Source organism: Carcharhinus amblyrhynchos, chromosome 14, assembly GCF_965287045.1.
Source record: "Carcharhinus amblyrhynchos chromosome 14, sCarAmb.v2.hapA, whole genome shotgun sequence".
NCBI classification, from domain to species: domain Eukaryota; kingdom Metazoa; phylum Chordata; class Chondrichthyes; order Carcharhiniformes; family Carcharhinidae; genus Carcharhinus; species Carcharhinus amblyrhynchos.
This window is the reverse complement of record NC_137337.1, coordinates 331,260-345,828: the sequence shown is the minus strand read 5'-3', so window position 1 is coordinate 345,828 and position 14,569 is coordinate 331,260. Positions and strand designations below refer to the sequence as shown.

At 46.3% G+C, this 14,569-nt stretch overlaps 1 protein-coding gene across 2 annotated transcripts in view; it reads right to left on the bottom strand.

Annotated features, from left to right (window-relative positions):
• The window catches only part of pomt2 (protein-O-mannosyltransferase 2), a 215,986-nt gene that overhangs the window by 46,894 nt on the left and 154,523 nt on the right, over positions 1–14,569 (bottom strand). For both annotated transcript variants that reach the window (XR_013888529.1, XM_080202117.1), the window contains exon 17: positions 9,374–9,433. Coding sequence is in view for 1 of the 2 variants with exons in the window: in XM_080202117.1 (XP_080058243.1) it covers positions 9,374–9,433 (60 nt within the window). In the remaining variant the exon portion in view is untranslated. The remainder of the gene's footprint in view (positions 1–9,373; positions 9,434–14,569) is intronic.

Here is a 14,569-nt window from a genome sequence, read left to right as displayed (position 1 = left end):
TAGTTGAGTTCTTCGATAATGTGACTGAACACATTGACGAAGGAAGTGCCGTGGACGTAGTGTACATGGACTTCAGCAAGGCGTTTGATAAGGTCCCCCATGCAAGACTTCTTGAGAAGGTGAGAGGGCATGGGATCCAAGGGCCTTTGGCCTTGTGGATCCAGAACTGGCTTGCCTGCAGAAGGCAGAGAGTGGTTGTGGATGGGGCTTTTTCTGAATGGAGGTCAGTCACCAGCGGAGTGCCTCAAGGATCTGTTCTGGGACCCTTGTTGTTTGTCATTTTCATAAATGACCTGGATGAGGAAGTGGAGGGATGGGTAAGTAAGTTCGCTGATGACACGAAGGTCGGTGGTGTTGTGGATGATCTGGAAGGATGGCAAAAGTTGCAGCAGGACATAGATAGGATGCAGGACTGGGCGGAGAAGTGGCAGATGGACTTCAACGCGGATAAATGTGTTGTCGTCCATTTTGGCAGAACCAACGGGATGAACGAGTACACTATCAAGGGCAGAAGTCTGAGTAGTGTTGAGGAGCAGAAGGATCTTGGGGTCCGGGTCCACAGGACTCTTAAATCGGCCTCGCAGGTGGAGGAGGTGGTCAAGAAGGCGTATGGTGTACTGGCCTTCATTAATCGAGGGATTGAGTTTAGGAGTCGGGAGGTAATGCTGGAACTTTATAAGACCCTTGTCAGGCCTCATTTGGAGTATTGTGCGCAGTTCTGGTCGCCTCACTATAGGAAAGATGTAGAAGCTATTGAAAGGGTGCAGAGGAGATTTACAAGGATGTTGCCTGGACTGGGAGGCATGCCTTATGAAGTTAGGTTGAGGGAGCTGAGACTCTTTTCCCTGGAGAGACGAAGGTTGAGAGGCGACCTGATAGAAGTTTACAAAATGTTGAGAGGAATAGATAGGGTGGACTCTCAGAGGCTATTTCCCCGGTTTGAAATGGTCGCTACGAGAGGACACAGATTTAAGGTGCGGGGAGGGAGGTTCAGAAGTGATGTTAGGGGTAAGTTTTTCACTCAGAGGGTGGTGAGTGAATGGAATCGGCTGCCGTCAGTGGTGGTGGAGGCGAACTCGCTGGGGTCTTTTAAAAGACTTCTGGATGAGTATATGGGGTTTAATGAGATTGAGGGTTATAGATAGGTCTGTAGGTTGGTAGGTGATGTGGTCGGCGCAACTTGTGGGCCGAAGGGCCTGTTTGTGCTGTAGTGTTCTATGTTCTATGTAGGACCTCAAAAGGTAGCAATCTCAGGATTGTACCAGTGTTATGTGCTAGTCAGAGTAGGAATGTCACAATAGCTAAAATGAATGTGTGGCTTGACAGATGGTGCAAGAGGGAGGGATTTAAATTCCTAGGACATTGGAAGCGGTTCTGGGGGAGGCGGGGCCAGTACAAATCAGATGGTCTGCACCTGGGCAGGACTGGAACCAATGTCTTGAGGGAAGTGCTTGCTAGTGCTGTTGGGGAGGGTTTAGACTAATGTGGCAGGGGGGATGGGAACTGATACAGGAAGTCAGAGGGAAGTAAAGTGGGGACAGAAACAAAAGGCATTATGGAGAAAAATGGAAGGCAGAGAAATCAAGGGCAAAAATCAAAAAGGGCCACATTATAGAGTACAGAGGCTGTAAAGAACACAGTGAATAGGTTCAGTAAGGCTAAGAGAAATAAAACACAGGGGGAGTGTACAAAACATGACAGGACAGAAGGTCTGAGAAAGCAGGGTGGAGAGTAGGGAAAGTCTGGATTAAACTGCACTTACTTCAATTTAAGAGGCCTGACAGGTGAGGCAAATTAATTCAGGGCATGGATAGAACATAGAACATAGAACATTACAGCGCAGAACAGGCCCTTCGGCCCACGATGTTGCGCCGACCAGTTACAAAAACAATGACCCACTAGCCTATACCAATCCCTTTTCGTCCATAAACCTATCCAGAGATCTCTTAAACGCCCCCAAACTAGACGCATTTACAACTGCAGCAGGCAGGGCATTCCAATCCCTCACCACCCGCTGGGTAAAGAACCTACCCCTGACATCCGTCCTGTAGCTACCCCCCCTTAATTTAAAGCCATGCCCCCTCGTGCTAGCTTTCTCCATCCGAGGAAAAAGGCTATCACTATCCACCCTATCTAAACCTCTAATCATCTTATATGTTTCAATAAGATCCCCTCTTAGCCGCCTTCTTTCCAACGAAAACAACCCTAAATCCCTCAGTCTCTCCTCATAGGACCTCCCCACCATACCAGGCACCATCCTAGTAAACCTCCTCTGCACCCTCTCCAACGCCTCCACATCCTTCTTGTAATGCGGGGACCAGAACTGCACACAGTACTCCAAGTGCGGCCGCACTAGAGTAGTGTACAGTTGCAACATTACACTGCGACTCCTAAATTCAATCCCCCTACCAATAAACGCCAATACACCGTACGCCTTCTTAACAACCTTATCTACTTGATTCCCAACTTTCAGGGATCTATGTACACACACACCTAGATCCCTCTGTTCATCCACACTATTCAAAGTCCTCCCGTTAGCCCTATACTCGACACATCTGTTGCTCCTACCAAAGTGAATTACCTCACACTTCTCCGCATTAAATTCCATCCGCCACCTCTCGGCCCAGCTCTGCAACCTATCTAAGTCTCCCTGCAGACTATGACACCCTTCCTCACAATCTACCACACCTCCAATTTTGGTGTCATCAGCAAATTTACTAATCCACCCAACTATACCCTCATCCAGATCATTAATAAAAATTACAAACAACAGTGGCCCCAAAACAGATCCCTGAGGCACACCACTCGTAACTGTACTCCATGATGAATATTTACCATCCACCACCACCCTCTGTCTCCTATCTGATAGCCAATTCCTGATCCAACTTCCTAGATTACCCACAATCCCATACATCTGCATTTTCTGCAGAAGCCTACCATGGTGAACCTTATCGAACGCCTTACTAAAATCCATGTATACCACGTCAACTGCCTTGCCCCCATCCACCTCTTTGGTCACCTTCTCAAAAAACTCAATAAGGTTAGTAAGGCACGACCTACCCGCTACAAAACCATGCTGACTATTTCTAATCAATTCATTACACTCCAAATAACTATAAATCCTATCCCTAATAATTTTTTCTAAAACCTTGCCCACAACAGAAGTAAGACTCACCGGTCTATAATTCCCGGCAAAGTCTCTGTTCCCCTTCTTAAACAATGGGACAACATTCGCTATCCTCCAATCCTCCGGGACTACACCAGAGACCAATGACGACCTGAAGATCAGAGCCAGAGGCTCTGCAATCACCTCTCTAGCCTCCCAGAGAATCCTAGGGTAGATCCCATCCGGACCAGGGGACTTATCTATTTTCAGCCCCTCAAGAATTTCCAGCACATCCCCTTTATCAACCGTAATACTGTCTATTTTACACCCCTGCAACCCAATGTCCTCCTCAGCTATATTCATGTCCCCCTGCGTGAACACCGAAGAGAAATATTGGTTCAATACTTCTCCAATCTCCTCCGGTTCCACACACAACTTCCCCCTGCTGTCTGTAACTGGCCCTAATCTTGCCCTGACCAACCTTCTGTTCTTGACATACCTATAGAACGCCTTAGGATTCTCCTTAATCTATCAGCCAAAGTCTTCTCATGTCCTCTTTTAGCCCTTCTCAACTCACTCTTCAACTCCCTCCTAGCCAATCTAAAGCTTTCTAGTGCACTATCTGAGCCCTCCAATCTCATCCGAACATAAGCCTCCTTTTTCTTTTTAACCATCGACTCAACTCTTTTAGTGCACCACGGTTCCCTAGATCTACCAAATCCACCATGCCTGACAGGGACATACCTATCAAGGACTCGCAGTAGCTGCTCCTTGAAAAAACTCCACATTTCAGACGTTCCCAGTCCCTGTAATCCCCTAATCCAATCCATGCTTCCTAACTCACTCCTGATAGCCTCATAATTGCCCTTACCCCAGCTAAAATTGCTGACCCGAGGTTCATGCCTATCTCTTCCCATCACTAAGGTGAACGTAACCGAATTGTGGTCACTATCACCAAAATGCACACCAACTTCCAAGTCTAGCACCTGGTCTGGCTCATTTCCCAGCACCAAATCCAATATAGCCTCACCTCTAGTTGGCCTGTCTACATACTGAGACAAAAAACCTTCCTGCACGCTCTGTACAAACACTGACCCCTCTAGCGAGCTAGAACTATAGCAACTCCAATCAATATTCGTAAAGTTAAAGTAGGATACGTAGGACTGAGATATTATAGCTATTACTGAAACATGACTAAGGGAGGGACAGCACTGGCAGCTCAATGTTCCAGAGTACAGATGCTATAGCAATGATGAAACAGGAGGTAAGAGTGGAGGGGGGAGTTGCATTTTTGATTTGGGAAAACATCACAGCAGTAGTGAGAGAGGATATAGCCGAGGGTTCGCCCACTGAATCTACATGGATAGAACTAATAAGAAGGGACAGATCACTTTGATAGCTCCAAGAAAAATAGGGTGGTACTTTTAGGGGAGTTTAACTTTCCCAACATTGATTGGGACAGCCATAGTGTTACAGGCTTGAATGGAGAGAAATTTGTTGAGTGTATGCAGGTGGAATTTCTCATTCAGTATGTGGATGGCCCCAACTAGAGAGGGGACAAAACATGACCTCCTCTTGGGAAAAAAGGAAAGGCAGGTGACAGAAATGTTAGTGAAGGGTCACTTTGGGACCAGTAACCATAATTCCATGAGTTTTAAGATAGCTGTGGAGAATGATAGGTCTGGTTCAAAGGTTAAAAATTCTGAATTGGGGTAAGGCCAATTTTGATGGAGTTTGTTGGCAGGCAAAGGGACGTCTGATAAGTGGGAGGCTTTCAAAACCATGTTAACCATTGTCCAAAGTAAGCATATTCCTTTTAGAGTGTAGGGCATGGCTGGTAGAAATAGGGAACCCTGGATGACTTGTGGTATTGAGGTCCTGGTCAAAAAGGAGGAGGCATATGACATGCATAGGCAGCTGGAGTCAAGTGGATCTCTTGAAGAATAAAGAGAATGTGGGAGTAGAGTTAAGAGAAAAACCAGGAGGGCAAAAAGAGGACACGAGATTGCTTTGGCAAATAAGGCAAAGGAGAATACAAAGAGTTTCTACAAATACATGAAGGGCAAAAGAGTAACTTGGGAGAAAGTAGGGCCTCTTAAGGATCAACAAGACCATCTATGTGCGGATCTACAAGAGATGGGTGAGATCCTAAATGAATATTTCTCATCGGTATTTACTGTTGAGAAAGTCATGGTGTTACTGAACCTGGAGAAAATAAACAGTGATGTCTTAAGGAATGTAGGCACTAGAGAAGGAGGTCCAGGATGTTTTAAAGTGCATCAAGGTAGATAAATCCCCGGGACCTGATGAAGAGTATCCAGGATATTGTGGAAAGCTATGGAGGAAATTAAGGATCCCTAGCAGAGATATTTGAATCATAGACAGCCACAGGTGAGGTGCTTGAAGATAGGAGGGTAGAAAATGTGAGCCTAATGTCTGTAGTGGGTAAGTTGTTGGAAGGCATTCTGAGAGACAGAATCTATAGGCAAGGACTGATTAGGGACAATTAGCATGGCTTTGAGCAGAAAATCATGTATCATGAATTTGATTTGAGTGTTTTGAAGGGTTAACCAAAAAGGTAGATGAGGACAGTGCAGTTGATGTTCTCTACATGGAGTTTTCAAGGCCTTTGATATGGTACCACATGGTAGATTGCTGCATAAGGTTAAATCTCACAGAATCCAGGCTGAGGTAGCCAATTGGATACAAAATTAGCTTCATGACAGAAGCCAGAGGGTGGTTGTAAAGGATTGTTTTTCAAACTGGAGGCCTGTATCTCAGGTATCAGTGCTGGGTCCACTGTTATTTATATTAATTATTTGGATGAGAATTTATAGGGCATTAGTTAGTAAGTTTGCAGATGACGCCAAGATTGGTGGCATAGTGGACAGTAAAGAAGGTTAACTCGGTTTGCAACACGATCTTGATCGATTGGGCCAGTGAGCCGATGAATGGCAGATGGGAGTTTAATTTACATAAACATGAGGTGATGCATTTTGGTAGATTGAATTGGGGCAGGACCTACTCTGTTAATGGTAGGCCTCTGGGGAGAGTTATAGAACAAAAGGATCTAGGAGTACAGGTTCACAGCTGCTTTAGGTGGATAGGGCGGTGGAGAAGCATTTGGCATGCTTGGTTCTTTTGGTCAGAACATCGAATGCGGATATGGAATGTCTTGTTGAAGTTGTACAAGACATTGGTAAGGCCACACTTGGAATACTGTGTACAGTTCTGATCGCCCTATTATAGAAAGGATATTATTAAACTAGAAGAATGCAGAAAAGATTTACTAGAATGCTACCGGGACTTGATGGTTTGAGTTATAAGAACAGACTGGGACTATTTTCCTCTGGGGTGATCTTATAGAGGTATATAAAATAATGACGGGCATACCTCAAGTAGATAGTCAACATCTTTTCCCAAAGGTAGGGGAGTCTAAAACTAAAGGGCATGGGTTTAAGATGACAGGAGAGAAATATAAAAGGTTCCATAACGTCATAGAGGTTTACAGCATGAAAACAGGCTCTTCGGCCCAATTGGCTCTATTTTTAAACCACTAGGCTAGTCCCAATTGCCTGCATTTGGTCCATATCCCTCTATAGCCATCTTACCCATGTAACTGTTCAACTGCTTTTTAAAAGACAAAATTGTACCCACCTCTACAACTACCTCTGACAGCTCATTCCAAACATTCTCCACCCTCCAAGTGAATAAATTGCCCTTTTGGACCCTTTTGTATCTCAGTATTCAAAGTGTGGCCTTACCAGTGTCTTGTACAATTTCAACAAGACGTGCCAAGAATTCAGTGTTCTGACCAATGAAACCAAGCATGCTGAATGCCTACTTCACAACTCTGTCCACCTGTGACTCCATTGTCAAGGCGCTATGAACATGTATCCCTAGACGTCTTTGTTCTATAACTCTTACCAACATCCTTCCATTAACTGAGTAAGCCTTGCCACAGTTCTATCTACCAAAATGCATCACCACTCATTTATCCAAATTAAACTCCATCTACCATTCATCAGCCCACTGGCCCATTTGATCAAGATCCCACTGCAATCCTAGATAACCTTAAGAACATAAGAAATAGGAGCAGGAGTAGGCCATCTAGCCCTTCGATCCTGCCCCGCCATTCAATAAGATCATGGCTGATCTGAAGTGGCTCAGTTCCACTTTCCCGCTTTCTCCCCATAACCCTTAATCCACTTGCCCACCAAAAACCTATCTACCCGCGTCTTAAATATATTTAGCGAGGTAGCCTCCACCACTTCAATGGGCAGAGAATTCCAGAAATTCACCACCCTTTGAGTGAAGAAGTTCCTCAACTCTGTTCCAAACTGCACCCCCGCCCCCCCCACTCATCTTGAGGCTGTGCCCTCAAGTCCTGCTGTCCTTTCTGAGCAGGAAGAACCTCTCCAACTCTACCCTATCCATCCCTTTCATCATCTTATACGTCTCTATAAGATCCCCCCTCATCCTTCTAAGCTCTAACGAGTACAAGCCCAGTCTATTCAGCCTCTCTTCATAGCTCAACCCCCTCAACTCCGGTATCAGCCTAGTGAACCTCCTCTGCACTCCCTCCAAGGCCAAAATATCCTTGTGCAAGTGCGGCGACCAAAACTGCCACACAGTACTCCAGCTGCAGCCTCACCAGTGCCCTGTACAGTTGCAGCAAGACCTCCCTACTTTTATATTCAATCCCCCTCGCTATGAAGGCCAGCATTCCATTTGCCTTCCTGACCACCTGCTGCACCTGTAGGCTGGGTTTTTGCGACTCATGCACAAGGACTCCCAGGTCCCTCTGCACCGTAGCATGCTGCAGCTTTTCGCCCTGTAAGTAGTAGTCCTTCCTACTATTATTCCTACCAAAGTGGATAACCTCACACTTGCCAACATTGTATTCCATCTGCCAGGTCCTCGCCCACTCACTCAGCCTATCTAGATCCCTCTGCAGACTTTCTACACCCTCCGCACAATTTGCTGTTCCACTTATCTTTGTGTCATCAGCAAATTTCGACACATTACACTTGGCTCCCTCCTCCAGATCATCTATATAAATGGTAAATAGCTGAGGCCCCAGCACCGATCCCTGGGGCACTCCACTAGTCACCAACCGCCAATCCGAATAGCACCCATTGACACCCACTATATGCCTCCTATTTGACAGCCAATCCCCTATCCACGCTAACACCTTACCGCCAACTCCATGCCCCCTAACCTTCTGTAACAACCTTTTGTGCGGCACCTTATCAAACGCCTTCTGAAAATCAAGAAACACCACACTGTCTACTATGCCACCAATCTTTGAGTCATCTGTAAACTTACTAACCATGCCTTCTAAATGCTCATCCAAATCATTAATGTAAATAACAAATAGCATTGGACCCAGCACCAATCCCTAAGGCACTCCGCTGGTCATAGGCCTCCAATATGAAAAACAACCCTTTACAACCACCCTCTGACTTCTGTCATCAAGCCAATTTTGTATCCACTTGGCTACCTCACCCTGGATCCCGTGAGATTCAATCTTATGCACCAACCTACCATGCAGAACCTTGTTAAAAGCCTAGCTAAAGTCCATGTAGACAACCTTGACTGCATTGCCCTCATCTACCTTCTCGGTTAACCCTTCAAAACACTCAATCAAATCCATGATACGAGTTTGCACTGTCTGCTGACTGTCCCTAATCAGTCCTTGCCTCTCTAAATGCCTGTAGATCCTCTCTCAGAATACTTTCTAACAACTTATCCACTACAGATGTGAGGCTCAGTGGCCTGTAGTTCCCAGGCTTTTCCCAGCATCCCATTTGCTACCCTCCAATCTTCAGGCACCTCACCTGTGGCTGTTGATGATTCAAATATCTCTGCTAGGGGACTCGCAATTTCCTCCCTAGCCTCCCAGTGTCCTGGGATAAACATCTTCAGTTCTGAGATTTATCTTCCTTGATGCGCTTTAAGACTTCCAGCACCACCTACTCTTAATATGTACATTCCTCAAGACGTCACTATTTCCGTAGGGGGACAATTTTTTCTCACAGAGGAGTGAGTGTCTGGATGAGCTGTCAGAGTGGTAGTAGTAGAGGCAGATACAATTTTTGTCTTTTACAAAGCATATAAACAGTTACATGGGTAAGATGGTTACAGAGAGATATGGGCCAAATGCAGGTAATTAGGACTAGCTTAGTGGTTAAAAACTGGAATGGACCAATTGGGACAAAGAGCCTGTTTCCGTGCTATATGCCTCAATCACTTGATAATACTTACAGGGTTCCCCAATAAGTAAACTCTATATTCAGTCTCATTTGTTCCGGAGAAACGAAGGCCCTGTGAAAGCAAAACAGTGAAGATAAAGCATGACAGTCATATTACATGCAGTTCAATTCAGAGAAATTACAAATTTTGAAACCAAAAGGGAATGGCAAAAACAGGTGTAGATGCTAGGCATGTAAACAAAGCAACGAAAAAGCAAACTTCGGGTAGAATTTTCCCAAAATTTGGCAGAAGTGTCAGGTTCAGACTGAAAATTGACATCTGTCTCTCCAGATGCACAGCAGAGTTTTCGCTCCTGATTTTCTGGCACTCAGCTTGTGCCATCACTCTGGCAGGGTGCAGCCTGATAGAACAATGAACAATACAGCATAGGAACAGGCCCTTTGGCCCTCCAAGCCTGCACCGATCACGTGTTCCTAACTAGACCATCCGTTTGCATCCCTCTATTCATATTCATCCCTTCTAGTAGTGTGGCAACCAGAACTGGGCACAGTATTCCAAATGTGGCCTAACCAACGTTCGAAATAATAAAGGCAAGCATGCCATATGCCTTCTTCACCTGTGCCGCCGCCTTTAAGATCTGTGGACTTGCACACCCTGTGTGTGTCTATATTCCTGATGGTTCTGTCATTTATTGTATAGCTCCCCCCTGCATTAGATCTACCAAAGTGCATCACTTCGCATTTTTCTGTTCTTATGTTCTTAAATTCCATCTGCCATTTCTCTGCCCAATTTTCCAGCCTATCTATATTCTGCCTATATTCTCTGACAATGTTCATCACCATCTGCGACTCCAGCAATCTTTGTGTCATCCACAAACTTACTAATCAGACCAGCTGCATCTCTTTCCAAATCATTTATATATATCACAAACAGCAGCGGTCCCAGTACAGAGCCCTGCAGAACACCACTAGTCACAGACCTCCAATCAGAAAAAGACCCTTCCATTGCTACCCTCTGTCTCCTATGGCCAAGCTAGTTTTGTATCCATCTAGATAGTTCATCTCTGATCCTGTGAGATTTAACCTTTTGCACCAGCCTGCCATGAGGGACCTTGTCAAACTCTTTACTAAAATCCATGTTGACAACATCCGCAGCCCTTCCCTCGTCAATCATTTTTGTCACCTTCTCAAAAAACTCAACCAAATTTGTGAGGCATGACCTCCCTCCTACAAAACCCCGTTGTCTATTGCTAATGAGACTATTCAATTCTAAATGTGTATAGATCCTATCTCTAAGAATCTTCTGCAACAATTTCCCTACCACAGACATCAAGCTCACTGGCCTATAATTACCCAGGTTATTCTTGCTACCCCTCTTAAATAACCGGACCACATTTGCTATCCTCCAATCCTCTGGGACCTCACCTGTGTCCAGCAAGACCAAATCCATAGAGATCAGGTGCCATCTTTAAGGGGCTCCCTGATCTGTGCTGAGAATTGCCCCCACACAGCTACCGTAGTCACAGAGGACCACCCCACAAACATCAGGGCAGTCTTCCATCACAGGCACCAGGGTATTCCACCAGCTCCCTCTCTCAGGCATTTAGGCAATCCCCTCCCCTCCGCCATCTAGGCATTCCTTGGCCCCACACTCTGTCATTGGGACACTCTTCCCCAAATGCCCCTCACTCTTGGGGCATTCATTGGAGATTGGTGCACTCTTCTTTTCCTTCTCTTTCTTCCATTCACTGCCACACCCGCCTCCCCAACCATCTATCAGGCACTGGGGCAATTGTTCCCCTCCTCCAGCACCCTATTCACACCATGCAATGCCAGGCAATGACAATCTCAGAGGATCTAACCATTCAATGGCATCAGCATCGCTGAATCCCCCTACTATTTGGAGGGGGGGGTTTACCATTGACCAGAAGCTTGACGACAATAATCTCTCTCTCAGTGTCAACAAAACATAGGGGATAATCATCAACGTCAGGGAGCATAGTGGAGGACATGCATCCATCTACATCAATGGGGGCAAAGTAAAAATGATTGAGAGCTTCAAGTTTCTAAGTATCCAGATACCAACGACTTGCCCTGGTCCCTCATGCTGACGTTTTAGTTAAGAAAGCCCACCAACGCTTCTACATTCTCAGGAGGTTAAGGAAATTCAACATGTTCGCTAGACTCTCACCAACTTTTACTGACGCACCATACAAAGCTTCTTTCTGGTCGTATCATAATTTGGTATGGCTCCTCCTCTGCCCAAGACTGCAAGAAACCACAAAGAGTTGCAAACGAAGTCCAGTCGATCACAAACCAGCCTCCCAATCACTGATTCTGTCTACACTTTCCACTACATAAGAAATAGGAGCAGGAGTAGAACATAAGAAATAGGAGCAGGAGTAGGCCAACTAGCCCTTCGAGCCTGCCCCGCCATTCAATAAGATCATGGCTGATCTGTCGTGGCTCAGTTCCACTTTCCCGCCCTCTCCCCATAACCCTTAATCCCCTCTCTCATCAAAAACCCATCAACCAGCGTCTTAAAAATATTTAGCGAGGCAGCCTCCACCACTTCAACGGGCAGAGAATTCCAGAGATTCACCACCCTTTGAGTGAAGAAGTTCCTCCTCAACTCTGTTCTAAACCACCCCCCCCTTTATCTTGAGGCTATGCCCCCTAGTCCTACTATCCTTTCTGAGCGGGAAGAGTCTCTCCACCTCTATCCTATCCATCCCATTCATCATCTTATACGTCTCAATGAGATCTCCCCTCATTCTTCTAAACTCTAACGAGTACAAGCCTAGTTTATTCAGCCTCTCCTCATAGCTCAACTCCAGCATCAGCCTAGTAAACCTCCTCTGCACTCCCTCCAAGGCTAAAATATCCTTGCGTAAGTACGGCGACCAAAACTGCACACAGTACTCCAGCTGAGGCCTCACCAATGCCCTATACAGCCGCAGCAAGACCTCCCTACTTTTATATTCAATCCCCCTCGCTATGAAGGCCAGCATCCCATTTGCCTTCCTGACCACCTGCTGCACCTGCAGGCTGGGTTTTTGCGACTCATGCACAAGGACCCCGAGGTCCCTCTGCACCGTCGCCTGCTGCAGTTTTTCTCCACGTAAGTAATAATCCTTCCTACCATTATTCCTACCAAAGTGGACCACCTCGCACTTACCAACATTAAATTCCATTTGCCAGTTCCTGGCCCATTCGCCCAGCCTATCTAGATCCTTCTGTAGACTCTCCCCACCCTCCCCACAATTTGCCTTTCCACCAATTTTGGTGTCATCAGCAAATTTCGACACCCTACACTCGGTTCCCTCCTCCAGATCATCTATATAAATGGTAAATAGCTGAGGCCCCAGCACCGACCCCTGGGGCACTCCACTAGTCACCATCCGCCAATCCGAATAGCACCCATTGACCCCCACTCTCTGCCTCCTATTTGACAGCCAATCCTCTATCCACGCTAACACCCTACCCCCAACTCCATGCCCCCTGACCTTCTCTAATAACCTCTTGTGAGGTACCTTGTCAAACGCCTTCTGAAAATCATGAAAGACCACATCCACCGGCTCTCCTCTATCCACCGCCCTGGACACATCCTCATAGAACTCCAGTACATTTGTCAGACACGACTTCCCTTTAACGAAACCGTGCTGCGTCTGCTCTATCAAGCAATTCCCCTCAAGATGCCTCGCTATTTCCTCCTTGATGACGGATTCTAACATTTTACCTACAACAGACGTTAAACTAACAGGCCTATAATTCCCCGCCTTTTGCCTGGCACCCTTCTTAAACAACGACGTAACATTAGCCGTTTTCCAATCATCTGGCACTTCCCCGGAATCCAGCGACGTCTGGAAAATAACCACCAAGGCATCCACTATCACCTCCGCCATTTCTTTCAGGACCCTCGGATGCATTCCATCCGGTCCTGGGGACTTGTCCACAATCAGCCCCTCCAGTCTGTCGAGCACCACCTCTCTAGTAACAGTAATGTCATCGATACCCTCCAGTCCTACCACCTTTCCATCTCTAACACCCGGCAAATTATTCACGTCCTCCTCCGTGAAGACCGAAACAAAAAAGTTATTCAAGACCTCCGCCATATCCCCATCCCCTACCACTAAGTCCCCCTTCTCATCCTCTAAGGGACCAACGTTCACCCTAGCCAGCCTCTTCCTTTTTATATATTTATAAAAACTCTTGCTATCCTTTTTTATATTAAGCGCTAGCCCAGCTTCATAGTTTCTCCTACCCTTCTTTATCAACTTCTTTGTCAATCTTTGTTGACATTTAAACCTCTCCCAATCCTCTTCTCGCCCACTACTCTTAGCTACTCGAAACGCCTCCGCTTTTAATTTAACACTTTCCTTCACCTCCTTCGTTATCCACGGCTTATTACCTCTCCTCCTACGGTCCTTTTTGACCATTGGAATAAATTTCCGCTGAGCACCAAGAAAGATCTTTTTAAAGATCCTCCACTGCTCCTCAGCAGACCTACCTTCCAACGCGCTCCCCCAGTCCACATTCGCCAATTCTTCTCTCATCCTACCGTACTCCCCTCTGTTCAAACAAAGGACGCGTTTCTGGGAACCCACTTTCTCCTCCTCCATCTGCACCAGAAACTCCACCATACAATGATCACTCTCCCCAAGAGGATCCTTAACCGCAAGTTCCCTAATTCTACCCGCCTCATTACATAGCACCAGATCCAAGATAGCTCGCTCCCTCGTCGGCTCCAACACACACTGTTCGAGGAAACTATCCCGGCAGCATTCCAAGAACTCTTCCTCGAGCCCACCGCGTCCAACATGGGTCGACCAATCAATATGTAGATTGAAATCCCCCATAATTATTGCCGTTCCATTCCTGCACGCCACACTTATTTGTGCGTTAACAGCCCACCCCACCTCCAGATCATTATTCGGGGGCCTATAGACGACACCCACCAGCGTCTTCCTCCCTTTGCTGTTCCTAATCTCTACCCACAACGATTCCACCTTCTGCTCCTTGGCTCCAATATCATCCCTCGCTACCACCCTGATGCTATCCTTAATCAGCAGAGCTACGCACCCCCCCCTTTTCCCTCCTGCCTATCCTTCCTAAACACTTGATAGCCCTGTACATTCAGCTCCCAGTCCCTGTCACCTTGCAGCCACGTCTCTGTAATGGCCACCAGATCGTATCCATTTGTGTCGATCTGCGCCACCAACTCATCCACTTTATTCCTAATGCTTCG